At 45.6% G+C, this 14,911-nt stretch overlaps 1 protein-coding gene across 3 annotated transcripts in view; it reads right to left on the bottom strand.

Annotated features, from left to right (window-relative positions):
• Window positions 1-14,911, bottom strand: part of POLR3D (RNA polymerase III subunit D) — a 244,833-nt gene that overhangs the window by 114,700 nt on the left and 115,222 nt on the right. For all 3 annotated transcript variants that reach the window (XM_069617751.1, XM_069617753.1, XM_069617752.1), the window contains exon 5: window positions 14,350-14,474. In XM_069617751.1, the coding sequence (XP_069473852.1) occupies window positions 14,350-14,474 (125 nt within the window). The remainder of the gene's footprint in view (window positions 1-14,349; window positions 14,475-14,911) is intronic.

Genomic DNA, 14,911 nt, shown 5'->3' with positions numbered 1-14,911 from the left:
GTGACTTCTTAGAGACGTCAGATATATGAGGAGAGAAGGAGAGTGTGGAGTCGAAGATGACCCCGAGGTTTTTAGCCTTGCAGGTAGGGGCAGGAAGGGGGCCAAGGGAGGCCGGCCAGAGAGCTGCAGGGAAGGAGGGAGTGGGTGTGCCGATGAGTAGAATCTCAGTCTTACTGGCGTTGAGGCAGAGGTCATTGGCGGCACACCATTCCTAGATAGCAGACAGACAGTCGGAGATGAGGGAAGGAGAGGAGGAGGCCGAGGGTAGCCTGAAAATGAGCTGGGTATCGTCTGCATAGCACTGGAAGTAGGGGCAGAGAGCGGCGATGCGGTGGGCAAGGAGTGCCAGATACTGGTTGAAAAGCCAGGGAGAGAGGTTGGAACCCTGGGGGACACCACAGGTGGAGAAAAAGATGTCAGAGAGGAAGGAGCCCATTTGGACCTGGGAGGGTCGACCGGAAAGGAAAGAAGTCAGCCATGCCAGAGCCTGACCAGTGATACCCAGGTTATCACGGAGACAGTTGAGCAGGATGGCATGGTTGACAGTGTCAAAGGCAGAGGAGAGATCGAGCAGAATGAGAACACAGGGAGTTTTGGAATCGAGGTTCAGGAGCAGGTCCTCACGGATGTTCAGGAGAGCAGTTTCCGTGCTTCTGGCCGCTCTGAAGCCGGATTGATGGTCATGAAGATTACCAACAGATTCAGCATGGAGGTTAAGCTGGGAAATGGCCAGTTTCTCCAGGAGCTTACCCAGGAAGGGAGTAATGGAGATTGGGCGATAATTGGCCGGGCAGGAGGGGTCGGAAGAGGGTTTCTTGAGGAGGGGGTGCACAAGGGAGTGCTTGAGGGGGGATGGGAAGACTCCAGAGGCGAATGAGTGGTTGCAAAAGTCAGCCAGGGCAGGAGCCAGGGAGTCGATGTGGTCCTTGATGGTTTTGGAGGAACAGGGGTGAACCTGTTTAGACGAGGCTTTCATAGATCGGACTTGTCTGGAAACCTCATCAGCAGAAAAAGGTGGAAAAGCAGAGAAGGAGGGCGAAGGGGCGGCTGCAAGAGAGCAAGAGGAAGAGCCGGGAAGAGAGGGAGGGGGGAGAGAGGAGGAGAGCGAGGACAGGATGTCCTGAGTTTTTGAGATGAAGTGCGAGGCCAGTGCAGTGCAGAGGGCCTGGGAGGGGACAGGAGAGGTAGAGACTGCAGCAGGGTTGGCCAGCTCCTTGCAGATTTTAAAGAGTTCGGCCGAGTTGTTAGATGCCTCAGAGATGCGGGCTTGGATAAGGGCTCTCTTCTTGGTGAGAACGGAGAGCCGGTATTGCCTTTGGAGCAGGCGACAGGCCAGTTTGTCAGAGGATGAACATGAAGCACGCCATTTCCTCTCTGCCACCCTGCACTTGCGTTTTGCAGGACAAAGGACAGCCCATCTGGCTCAAAAGACTATTTTAATGAATAAACTTTAAGACTGTTATTTCTACAACCAGACAACGCAGTAATGTAAAGGTTTTACGGTTTAAATGTAATTTTTGTGGCTTTAAAACAAGATTTGTGGCTGTTCATAGCATCGTGGGGATGGAAATGCCAGGAAAATGGGAATCATGGGAAAAGTACATATGGTGGAACGTTACAAATTAATGGAAATATGCTCTATGGTAATATGGACACACATCTAAAATTGTGGAATTTTGGGTGAAGCGGTTCCCACTAAAAATCCCCAAAAAAACTATTAGAAGGGTGAAACCATGTCATACAGACCTGGGAGTTGGAATACCATGCTCTGTATGAAATATGTCATTTGCCTATGTAATTTGCAAAAGTGCCACAACTGTAAAAAGGAGCGATTTATGTCATAATTGATTTTTGCAAAAATGACTGGGGGATGGCTTTGTACCTGATGAAACACAACCCCATAAACTGAGTCCCCTCCTGGAGGAGATGACCAGCATAGGCGGACCTATCCGGTTCTTAGGGGTAGGTCTAGCTTAGCTCTACCCAACAATAAATCCTGTGCTGTCACCCGCCTTATAAAAAGGGGGGAAGCTCACAGAGACAGACACTCTCTCCTGAATTTCCAGCTCCTGCGCATTCCGAGATCCTGACATTCCACATCGACTTCGCAAGATTCCAGATTCTACTGCCAGGCCAGAGCATAGCTGACCCTATCCAGGTAGGACCATTGATCCAGAAACTCCACTAAAAATCCCAATAACTAGGGGGGAAAGCTGTGGTACCCTTTTGGGAGTATCCTGTGACCAGACCGGCTTTTTGCCCCATTACCTGCATGCCAGCTGTACTCTTGCTATCCAGTGACCAGACAGGCCCAGCTGTTTGCTGTTAGGAGAGCCCGCTGTGCTGTGAACAGAGCCTTTGAGTTCAGAAACCTGGTTGGCTGTCCCAAATCCCAAACTCAAGTGCTGATTGTGAGTATTTCCCCAACCCATAGCAACACATAGCATACCCCATCTTGATACCTTGTCTTTGTCCTGCTCTCTAGGTAATCCTATCCATACCCTGGTAACTTGTTTAAAACTGTCAGAATTCTCTGTGCATCCGGTCCTTAATCTCCAGGCGTTAGCGCCATTCTTCCATTCATTTCTATCTTGCATAGATCCATAGTCATATTTTGAATAATTTAATGAATTCCCACATAGAGCTGAACGCAGGGTGAAAAGGTTAACTTTGTAAATTAACCTTGGAGCGTACCGTGTCTTTCTTTAACAATCTAGTAATTAAAATCTAGTTTAAGTGAATTTGTCCTTTCCTTTTTAAACCGATTTTCTCTTTTAACTGCTTTTATGTTTCAAACCGAATTTCCTCGCACATTGTAAATCTCATTCAGTTATTCAGCTATAGTCACTCTTTCACTTTCATATTATCCCTGTGATGTGCATCTATCACCCAGCATAAAAACCGCATTCTGATTCTGTCTATTTCATCCATTTTTCAAACCGTTTTTTCGACATTTCAACCCGTGTCATTTAGCAAATGCAAATTCTGTGCATGCGATTTTGGCTGCACTGTGTTCTTACTTTCAAGTTGCTTTTTGACCTGTTGCACTTTGTTGATACCTTGCCTTGTAGTTGCTAGTGGTATTACATCCCTGATACTGTAATAAATCATATTTACCTCATTTATTCAACGGCATCATTTATTCAACCACACGTTTAAATTAATTATTTACCAATTCCGAGTGTCATTTTATTCAATTGCCAACGGTTTTAAAATCTGTTTCTGCCTCTTATTTCGTGAGGGAAGGTCAGATTTTGCGGTTTGAGAGAGCATTGCAGGGGGAAATCTTAAACTTGGGTGCCATCTACCCGAACAGTAAAATTGCTCCTATTCACCTGTGCTTTGGATATGTTCTAGTAGAAGGTCAACCAAGTCTATTTCATCAGTTTACATTGTAATTATCACCCCATTGGTGATTGCTGCCCAATATTCAAACTGTGTGATTTTGTTTGAATTTAAAATAAATAAATATTGTATTACCACCCACAGGCCTGGTTCATGGTCCATTGTGACCCGGGGTATTTGTAAAAGGGGATGTGAGACGGGTTGAGTGCCAGCTCAATCCGAATTCGTAGAAAATAAAGAAAAAGTATTTTAATTGTGTGCTACATCCTAGGCTAAGTGGCAAGAATCCTGGTCTGGTGTGTGATGCCCGATTGGAATCCTTTACAGCTTGGGGGCTCGTTCTGGGGATTGGGTAAGTGTTGCCACCCGTGGCAGCTTAACATAACAGGCTAACCTTCAAGGTAGTGATACTTTGTGTGGTTGGAACACAGTGTTATGCTGTAGTAAGTGCCTCCTCAAAACAAAGACCATATGTATCAGGTCTGTGTATAAAACTAAAGCTAAATCAACCCCAAACTAGACAAAAAGCAACAAAATACAGGTTACCCTTCTAGAAATAAATTACACTTTCCAAATATGGCCACAGTAGAGATCAACATGGCTAGGGAGCACCTTCTGCACAAGTTATTTGTCAGAGGGGAATGGCGAGAGCAAGATGAGAAAGTCTGGCTAAAAGAAATGATGCAACAGGTCACCGCCATGGACATGGACATGTGGCAGGACGGTGGCCTTTTACATCAAGCTTTGAGCAAGTTGTACATGACTCCGAAAATTAAAGAGGAGCAGATTAAAATTGTCAAAATCACAGCCTACATGTATCTTTATATAGGAGTGATGCAGGCAAACATGAAGAAAACAGAACCGATGCGCAAAACCAGCCCGGGCTCTAAAACCAAATCTAGACTGAATTAAAATTAGCGGAAGAAAAATTGAAAAAGAGCCAAGATTCAGAGATAGAATTTAAAAACTATATTAAACAGATCAAAGAGGACTTGGCCCTACAACGACAGAATCATTCAGACCAAGAGGCCCAATTAGATGCATTGGAAGAGGAGTGTCGGGAAAAGGTTGACTCTCTGAAAGAGAGTCAACAGAAGCTGAATCAACAATTAACATATAACAGGGCCTGCTCAGAACAAATAACCATACTGCAAACTCAGGTCAAAAAAGTTGCAAGAGGAGAATAGCAAATTCATTATTAAAGAACTCCACTCGCAAGCAGAATTTGATCAAGAACGCCAGAAATTAAATGCTATCAAGCAACAAAGGGATGACCTGGTTGAACAGAGGGGCACCCTCAGGAGAAAGATGCCCTATGTCAGGAAGTAAGCAACCTAAAAACAGATTTACAGGAAAGAGAATTGGGCCTCCAGAAACAAAATGAACTCAAAGTAGAATACAAAAAGTTATTGGAGCACACCAGACGGGTAGCAGGTGCTCTGGAAGAGAGCACCCAAAACTAAAAATGCGCACACTCAGGAGGTGAATCTCCTGCAACAAAAATTGTCTCAGTGTTTCCAAACTATACAGGCAGCACAAAAAGATAATGAGGCCCTCTGTGAGGAGAAAGATGGGCTCCACCAGTAGGTGGAAGCTCAAGAGCGGGTCATAGAGGCCAGTAAAGCCCTGATAGCCAAGCAAAAGGCTCAGACCGTTGCCTATTATCAAGAGGTAGGGGCTGAGAAGGAGAAACTAGCGAGGTTGGAGAAATAGTATGCTAGATTTAATCCAAACTGGAGGGACCCCGAACAAGTAGAGAGGGACTGGGCAACCCCTGATCATAGTATGATGACCTCTGTACTAAGAGACTCAAACCCATTTAATACTTTGTACACTGCTGACTTCATGTCTATTGGTTCACATGAGCCGGAAACCACAAGGCCGTCAGAATTAACTAGGCCTAGCATAATGGAGTTGACAGGTTAGCACCCCCCAGAAATTGATGGACGGGTGTCCCTGTATAAATACAAAAATATTATGACTAATGTCTCTGACAAGGAAGCCCCATATGAGGAGAAAGTCAGGGAATTAGAGCTGCAGAAATACTACCTCCAAAAGGGACCAGTTGGTTCGATTTGCAGAAAAACAGCATGAAATAAGGCCCCAAAAGAGCATTCTAAAGACCTCCACCCAATCAGAGCAGTGGGGGAGATCCTCCGCCAACCTTGGAGGATTCAGAAGACTGCTCTCCTGTGCGCCACAGGGGAGAAGAAACTAGGCCCCACCATTCTGCGAGCCCCTCCCAAGCTCACAGAATCAGGGAGCGCCTAGAAGATCATGAGGGGACCTCAAACAGTAGCGCCTCGGAGTCTGAGGGCGAATGGACTGAGGTGACGCGGCAAAAGAAGGCATATAAAGGAAAGAACCCACAACTCTGCGTGAGCTAAGAAGCCTCCTTGGACTGACTAATTACAATAGGAAGTTCATTGAGGATTATGGAGAGGTCACCAGACCCCTGATCCACCTGTTGAAGGGGTCAATGTATTTATTACATTTGTATAGCGCACCGCAGCCCTTGGGCATTGAGGCACTGTTACTTGAGGGGAGCTTAGTTATAGGGAGAGGGCACATGGGGAGAAACAGTTGTACATTGAGCAAAAAGAGCAAGTATACATTAGGATACATATACTATACATATGAACATAGGTGAATAACATCAATGTGAGATCACATTTACGTGCTGAGCAGGTAGATTATGGCTTTAGATAGTGGCGTGTTTCAGGTGAAGAGCACTGTTTTCATGGCTTTGCGAAATGTCATGAGGGAGACCTTGCCTCGTATAGAGGGAGGTAGGGCATTCCAATGTGATGGTGCTAGGTAGGGGAAGCTGGAGCCGCCTGCTCTAATTCTTCTTACCATCGGCACACAGAGCATGTTGTCGTAGGGTGTCCTAATGGGCCTTGTGGAGGAACAGGGGTGAATCCTTTGTGAGAGGTATTCGGGTGCAGAGTGGTAGATGCACTTGTGGGTCAGTGTTAGGGTTTTGAATAAGATTCTCTCTTTTATTGGAAGCCAGTGGGCTGGTCTCCTGGCAGCAGTAATGTGCTCTCTTTTTGCGATGCCTTGAGCTGCGCGGAGTGCATTGTTCTGGATGACTTGTAGTCTGTTCAGGTTTTTGGTGGAGGTTCCCAGGAAGAGGACTTTGCAGTAGTCTAGCCTTGAGCACTAACTTGCTTACTCATGGATAGATTGGAGTCTAAATAGACTCCAAGGGTTTTGACTGAGTCTGATACAAGAATTTTGATGGAGTCAATAGTGAAGTGGCTAAATTGTGAGTCGAGATTTTTTAGTGTGTCGGGTAAACCTACCAGAAGGAGTTATGTCTTGTCGGAGTTGAGGCACAGTCCGTTTGCTGGCATCCAGGCCTGGATGGTGTTGTAGATGTCGTTAAGCATAGCAGAGTCCTTGTCATAGTTGCCTGTGAGGGTGAGGAGGATCTGGGTATCATTTGTGTAGGAGATACCCATAGCGTCGAGGATGAGGAAGAGTGGGCGAGTAAAGCTATTGTAGAGGGTGGGGGACAGGCAGGAGCCCTGAGGAACTCCACAGAGCATGAGGTGGGTGAGGCGGAGGCTAGGTCAGAAAATACTTGCATGGTTCTGTCTTGTAGGAAGAAGGTGATCCAGGTCGTGGCGTCGGGGGAGAATCTGGCTTTAGTGGAAAGGTGATGACATAGGACATGGTGGTCTACAAGGTCGAATGCTGCAGAGAGGTCGAGGAGTAGGAGTAAAGCTGGTTTGCTTAGGTCTCTGGCATCGTCAATCTGATTCTTTAGATCAAATAGTGCGGTTTCTGTCCCGTGCCTGGGGCAAAAACCAGATTGGCGTAGCCCTAGGAGCTTTTGTCTTCAATGAAGTGCTGCATCTGCAGGTAGGCTGCTTTGTCCAGTATCTTGAGCAGGAAGGGGACAGTGGTGATGGGCCTGTAATTATTGGGGGAGGTGGGGTCGAGAGAGGGTTTTTTCAAGAGGGGGCGGACCCAAGCTTCCTTGAGGCAGGAGGGGACTTTCCCAGTGGCAAATGAGGCATTGACGAAAGCAGTCAGGAATGGTGCGAGGGTCTTGGCACAGTCTTTAATAATAGAGGCAGGGCAGGGATCACCCTTACAGTTGGATGGTTTTAGGGTCCTCATGAGGTTGATCATGTCTTGTTCCTGTATGGCTTTGAATGAAAAGACAGGGGTAGGGTCAAGGGAGGCGGAGGGTCTGCGGGCGGTGGGGAGCAGGTGCTTAGTGGACTGGATTTTGGTTTGGAGTGTACTAAGATTGTTGCGCATGGCTGTCTGGATTTCATCACACCATGTCTTATCTTTGGTGAGGTTTAGGGGGGCGGGCGTAGGGGACTCTAGTTCTCTGAAGATGGAGAAGATTTCTTTGGTATTGGAGTTGGCATCAGTGATTCTTGATTGGGACGATTTAGCTTTGGCGAGGATGATGGCCTTCTTGTACTCTTTGGAGCATGCTTTGAAGGCGAGTTTGCCTTAATCTCTCTTTAGTTAGCTGGCGGGAGCTTCTTGCGAGGGCAGGTGGTAAGGGTTGAGGAGATGGTGTAGAGGAGTTTGTTATGGCTATGCTGAAAGAGAGGATGTGGTGGTCAGACCATGGGGTGGGGGTATTACCCGTGATGGTGATAGGGCAGTTACGTTGGGCAATCCAGTCCAGGGTTCTCCCTAGAGAGTGGGTGGGGTCGGAGATAGTGTTTGTGAATCCTAGAGTCTCAAGGGCTGAGTTGAGGGATTTAGCAGCTGGATCCTTAGTGTCATGGAGACCTAGGTTTACATCACCGAGTGGGAGTGGGGTCCAGAACAAGCCAAGGCAGTAACACAACTCAAAAGAAGTCTCTCAGAAGCGCCTTGTCTATCTTACCCCAGTCAAAAACAAGGAGTTCTTCTTGGAGACAGGGTTCTCGAATACATGCTTGACAGCAGTATTGTATCCAAAGCATGACAAGGTCAATAAAGTCATCTCCTATGCAAGCAAGACTTTATACTCTGTGGAGGAAAAATTCAACAATTGTGAGAAGGCACTCCTGGTGTGGGCATAGAAGAATTACCGCCCGTTCATCCAGGGGGAACACATCATAGTGGAGACTCCACACCAGCCTTTGCAATACCTCCAATGTGACAGAATCCGGGCCGGAAATGTGAGTAATTCCAGAATCACTTCCTGGATTCTGTCAATGCAAGGCTTTCCTGTAGAGGTCAGATATGGCCAAAACAAGAAAAGTCCCCTCGCGCAAGGTCTGGCTGACGTGCATGATTGTGCCAGAGAAAACTGTCTCAAGGACGAAAGTCTTAAAACCCAGGACAACATGGAGGCGTACCTGAATTCCCCACACAAAGTCTATGAAGAAGACAAGTGCCAGGGAATGCCCACAGTTTATGTGGACGGGTGCTCCTACCATGTTGACAACGGGGAAAAGGAACTGGTGGCCGGCGTTGGGAATGCCTGGGTGAATGATGCCCCGGACGCTCTGCTGGCATAAGACCAAAAGGCGCATCATTGCCTGATGGCTCATTTTCCTCATAAATTGAGGCGAGAGATTTGAAATAATCTCTCTTTGGTCAAGGGATATAGGTCTTGTCTGTAATAGGCATCGAAGGCTTAAGAAACTGAACTCGATGCTCGAGGAGTCAAAACCTTTTTCGGCTTTGATGGCACCATTGGTTTAGATGGCGCGGTTGGCACTGATGGTACGACTGGCGTCGAAAGCACAGCCGGCATCGATGGCGTGGCTGGCGTTGATGGTGCAGCCGGTGTCTAGGGCACAGCTGGCGTCCAAGGTGCAGCTGGCGTCGATGGTGTCGATGAACTCGACCTATGTTTGGACTTACGGCTTGAAGGATCCTTCGATGAGGATCTGGCCTTCGTCACAGGCTCGAGGGCCTGCAGGATTTGGATCGAGCCCTTCATTACCGGCTTCTTTGGAAGGCGCAGTAGGAGCTTGGCTTACCGAGGGTTTTTGATTTTCAAATATTTTTAGCATTTCATTTTCATCTAAATGCTTCCCATTCGGCAGGTGTGGAGCTTTTTGTGGGACAAGATACCCTCTCAGGGGAGGTGTCTGATGACAAAGTCGAAGAAGGCGACCTGTGGTGCCTCTTTTTCTACGTCCTCAACGACAATGACGAGTGGTGGGAGTCACTCCTCGACCTTTTAACCTTCTTCCTTTGAGGGGAGTTGCCTCTCGGCTCGTCGGATGAAGGTTTCTTCGGCAGGGTAGTCGATGGGGATTTATTGGGGTGTCTACCTACTGCCAATTTCCCCTTTTGCTCCTTCAGAGCCTTTCCAGTCATTGACTGGCATTTGGAGCAGGCCGAGGTCTTATTTTCGTCCCCGAGACACCACAAACAAACTCGGTGTGGGTCGGTTAACATCTTAGAATCACAGTCCCGACACTTCTTGAACCCGGTCTTCGGGGTAGTCGGTGTTGAGGAAGAAAACATTATCGCAAAGATTTTTTAAGAACAAAAGACACGTGCTGTAGTTTCTCGAACCGTGAGCTTACTCAGAAAAACATAACTGTAGCCAACGGGCGCTGCGCGTGCCATAACTTTGGTGACATTATCCTCCAGACGGAGGCCCTCGAGGGGCATTGAGTCGACCGCATCGACGCATAGCGCCCTCTGCTGAAAAATCCTGCTGAAGCAGCTGAAGCTGGATATCGAATATCGAAGATGAGGAATATGTGGGAGGACACAATCCATTCGAAAGGGCAAGGTCGCTTCTCCCCTTGTCACCCTCTCTGTTCTCGCTGCTTTTCTCCTCCTCTTGAACTGTCGCCCCATGATAGCTATCTCGTTGTGCTGACCGACTTGCACGTAGTGTGCTCTCCCGCTCCACCCTTTATCCCTCTAGGGAAAAGGAAGGGTTGTCAGGTGTGTGTGGTTTTGATTAATTGCCTGACTCTGCCTGACCTTTCAGGACATGTCAGGTGAACAGTTCTAGTATTAGTTTGTTGGTTTTCACAGTGTAAGAAAGTGTTCGTGTTGGAAAAGAAGGGGGGGGGGTCTGGAAAACTCAAAAGGGGGAGATTGGTAGGATTTGTGAAACAAACAGGAATGACCAGGATTATTATCGTGAACGGAACAGGGGGGAATTGTGGGAACGGTAGTGTTTTGTCAAAGTAGACAGAGTTCGGGAAAGAATATTCAGAGGCACGTGGAGAAGTAGTATAGGGAGTGTTTGGGTGGAAACCAGGAAAACAAGGATTCTGGGAGTTGTGGTTTTCTAGTTTAATAGGGTTTGGGCTCCTAGTTGGTTTACCAGAGGTATAGGGATGGTTGGATTTTATTAAGGGAGCTTCTTTGTGTGTAAGGGAAGTAGAAATGGAATAGCCAAAAAAGTCCTCAGGGACTTTGTCCCTAGTAGAATACTGCATCTCTCCTGGGGCATTCCTCCAAGCATAACCCTGGGCTCCCCTACCCAGGTGATCCTCCATCGCTCGTCCACCCCCAGGGTTGGGATCTTAGAGTGCCTCTGTAGCTGATGAAGATCTTCTAGTTGAATTGCCATAGGCAGTTGTTTTTTCTTCTATTTCGATGTAGTCTCATATTTTATAGATTCAATAAAATCATGCCTTTCAGAGAATTCCACCTTTCACTGGGGTGGGGATGTTAGATATTATGCATAAGCCTTTGGTAAAAACACTTTAAAATCTAAGGCAAGCTATGAAGCCCGAACGTATGTAATCTACTGTACTGAACATAAAACGCAGCTGAGGTTCACAGAACACAGATTTTACGGCGCACCCTACTATCAGTTAGCAGAAAATGTATGGTAAAATGTATTATCTGCATTTTTCACCATGAGGCCTGGTGTTCACACACAAAAAGGTGTTTTTACAAAGCGTTCGATTGTTTACATTTTTTTGAAAATGTGATCCATTTTGTAAGGGGTATATTAACAAATTAATTTGCTATGCACAGACTACTGCATTTACAAAGCAAAGTAAACCAGTTAATATTAAGTAATTGTAAATAGAAAAGAATTAACTGCACCTTCAGATTGAATAAAACGTAAAACCATTGCTATCTTGTATGAGTACATGTTCTTTACAATATAAAGAACCCTTTTAAAGTTAGCTGTAATTCTCCATTATATAGATGGTTAAATACATTTTTGAATTTCTGCCATTTTGGAAACTCAACTGCAAGAAGGAATAAATAAGTTGATTAACAAATGTCAATCCTATGAACCAGACAGAGGAATGACTATGATTATCGTGAAGTTCCTATACAATGACCAAAATTCTTATTCTTGGCCAAAAGTCCACTCTAGCTAAACTAGACTCCCTCTACGCTAACTTCCACATCGACAACTACATCACCCCGGTCTTATCCTCGGTTAAAGCCCTAGGGGTACACATCGATGCCACGCTGTCCATGAACAAACAAGTCCGCGCTATCGTCTCTGCCTCCGCCTTGAGCACTAAGCTCCTCAACGCCATTGAACCTTTCCTAACAAAAGACAACTCTCTCTTCATTGCCATAGCTACTATAGGGGCCAAGCTTGATTACTGCAACGCGCTTCTAGCCGGCACCTCTAAAAAAAACATAAGCAGACTCCAGACTACCCAAAATAACTTGCTCAGAGCAGCCCTAAGTATACCAAAGAGAGACCACATCACACAAGCAAGAAAGATGGTTCACTGGCTCCCAGTCAAAGACCGCATCACGTTCAAAATCCTCACCACCACACACAAATGCATAAACTACACAGCACCATGCTACCCCTCAGACACACTATCTAGATCACTCTCTACTAGACCCACCAGATCACATTACTCTAACCAACTCATTGTACCACGCATTAATAGGGCTAAGGCTGGAGGGTTAGGCTGCCCTTATCTTGCCCCTAAGCTATGAAATGCGCTCCCTACCGCACTCAGAGCTGAAACTTCTCTACATGCTTTCTGGAAAAACCTCAAAACTACTCTCTTCAACTAACTGCTCATACCTATCATCCCCTCCTCCTCCCCATCCTCATGCTTCCTATCTGCTCTCTACTATTTGTAGATATCATGATTGTCTGTTGTTTTTTATGTAACTAAGATATGAACACCTACTGTAACAAGCGCCACAATGCCTCTGGGCTGTTGTGCGCTCTACAAATGTGAATGAATAAATAAATAAACGATTCTTTGGGACATCATGTTTGGCATATCCACAGCCATGTTTGCAAAGACACGTCTGTTTTTGTTGATGGCCTTAGAGCTTTGCTTTGGGCTGGCTAAATTATTGGAGAGGTTTACAGATCATGATTGGCATTTGAACTGTCATTTGTATTGCCATGTGTTTCATATCAATGCAAAGTCTATAGCAGTCAAAGCTCCAGGCAGGTTAAGATTAAAACTACAGATTAAGACACTGATACCCACAAATCAGGTTTGGATGACAAGGAAATAGGTAGGGTTTATATAAACTTGACTTTACACGTTCCTGAGGTCTCCTAGTGAGCAGATGCCAAGCAGTGCTGGGAGGCAGAGCTGAATCACAGGGCTGGACTGCTTTGGTAAGACGCAAACAGCTACTTCAATACATTCAGTATAGCAGTTTACATCTACTTCGGGACCTGCAATTTGCTACTTTGTAAATTTTTCCAAATTCTATTTTCTTTGCTTGCTTCTATATTTTGGGTCTGCGATTGCCTTTTTGAATCCATTCCTGCCACATTGCGTTTGTATGATCCTGCATCCACACTCGAGGCCAGGATGTATTTTTGGGGAGTTTGCTTCCAACTATTCTCTAGAGTGTAGGCAAATACTGTGTTTGGGGTGCAGTAAGGCTGGGCAAAGCTCATACACAAGCCTTTGCATCTACTTTCAGCTATCTGGCCAGGATAAGTAGAGTCACATATGGAATAGTGTTTGAAAAGGAGAAAATGTGCAGGCGCATTCAATGGTTAACCTAAATTGTTTAATCCATGGATTTAGATTGCATTAGGTAACTGGGTTTCAGAGCCATGGGCTTTGGATAGGAGTCATTTTTTAATCCTTCCCATTTAATGGGTTTACAGGGGACCTGTCTCCTGGCTCTCCCATCCTGACAGCACTACTCAGAGTACAATTTTAAGATTTACTGTGCCATACATTTTAAAGCTAAACATGTCGATGGTTGTAGGTTGATTTAGATTTATAGACAAGACTAGCAGAAGAGTAGGATATGAGGACCATATTCAACTATATTATTGCCAATTTTCAGAACTGCATGTTTGACTTTACTATTTTCAATTTTCATATTATCTCTCTCTCTCTATATATATATATAACTTCTAAACAAAAGAGTGAACGTGTTCTCAGAGTTTCAATTTAGGAGAATAATATAGGCAACATAGTGCAAATGTAAATGCTCGTTTTACTGTTCAGAAAGTGTAGGGGAGGTATTGATGACATCTAATGCTCATTAGGCACACAAGAGTAATAGGAATTGGTTCCTAGATTCTCAAGGGATAGACCCACAACTATAGTAAATCTGTCAGGTATTATGGGGAAGTAGCTTCTCTTGCACCAAGTGTAAAGTTCCAACTATCTCCAAAGCCTTCCATCGGATGCTGCAATATTCTTTGCACTAAACCTAGCACAGCTCCAAGTGGTCATGTTGACTACCTTTGGAGCGAAGGTTAGGCTCTGGCAAGCAGGGTATGGTGAACATCATGAAAGAACAAACCAGGTGCTTCAGATACCCAAAGATGAGATCATAGTTTGAAAATATACAAGACCTCTCAAATAGCAAACGTCTTCTAGATACTCAGATTCCTTTGCCAGGAGAGACTTGCATAACTCGGTTCCAAGCAGTGTTTGACAGATATCTTTCGCAGCCCCGAGAAAAAGTGTCCAATGCATATTTTGGCCCAGAGAGCAATGCACAGCATCCACCCAAACTGCTCTGATCAGTGCTTGAACAAGCACAGCAGATCCAGACGGACGCACACACACACACACACACACTCACATGCAAATGCACACACGCACACCTCAGCAGAGCCGATTGGTTAGATGATCTTACATCATCCTTCTCCAGCATGCGCAGAATCTTCTTGGTTTCTTCTTCAGTCTCCCGTTTTTCCTTCTTTATATTAATGATGTGGGAGGGGCCCAAGTCTGACATGTCAACAGAGCTGTCCCAGTTCCCTACAGGAGAAAATAGTAGACATCAAGACCGGACGAGCCCACAGATGCCAAAAGCCACACACACCGAACAGTGATCTAGGCCCACCCACCGCACTCGGTCTGTGTCAGATGTCCCTAAATCCCCGAGACTCCCGAAAGCATTAGGTCTCATTAAGACACTCATCCATTCAAAAACTTCTACCAAGCTAAATATTAATCATAAGTCACGGCTTGGTATAAAATATATGGCACATTTGTGCAACCCTCCCTCCCCCATCCATTTTATCATGTAGAAGGAATGAAAATAAGGTCACTAAAACACAATACTTGCACTAACCTCTTGCACTGACTAAGCCTTCCCATATCTTTACCACAAATGCCCCAGGAACAAACTATATAGATTAAGCTTTTCCAGGCTATTTCCTCAACTTTTCTTTAAGGGAGTGCCATGCCCTTTC

The sequence above is a fragment of the Ambystoma mexicanum genome, chromosome 10, assembly GCF_040938575.1.
Source record: "Ambystoma mexicanum isolate Mex_15411 chromosome 10, UKY_AmexF1_1, whole genome shotgun sequence".
In the NCBI taxonomy this organism is placed as follows: Eukaryota; Metazoa; Chordata; class Amphibia; order Caudata; family Ambystomatidae; genus Ambystoma; species Ambystoma mexicanum.
This window is presented reverse-complemented; position numbering and strand designations above follow the sequence as displayed.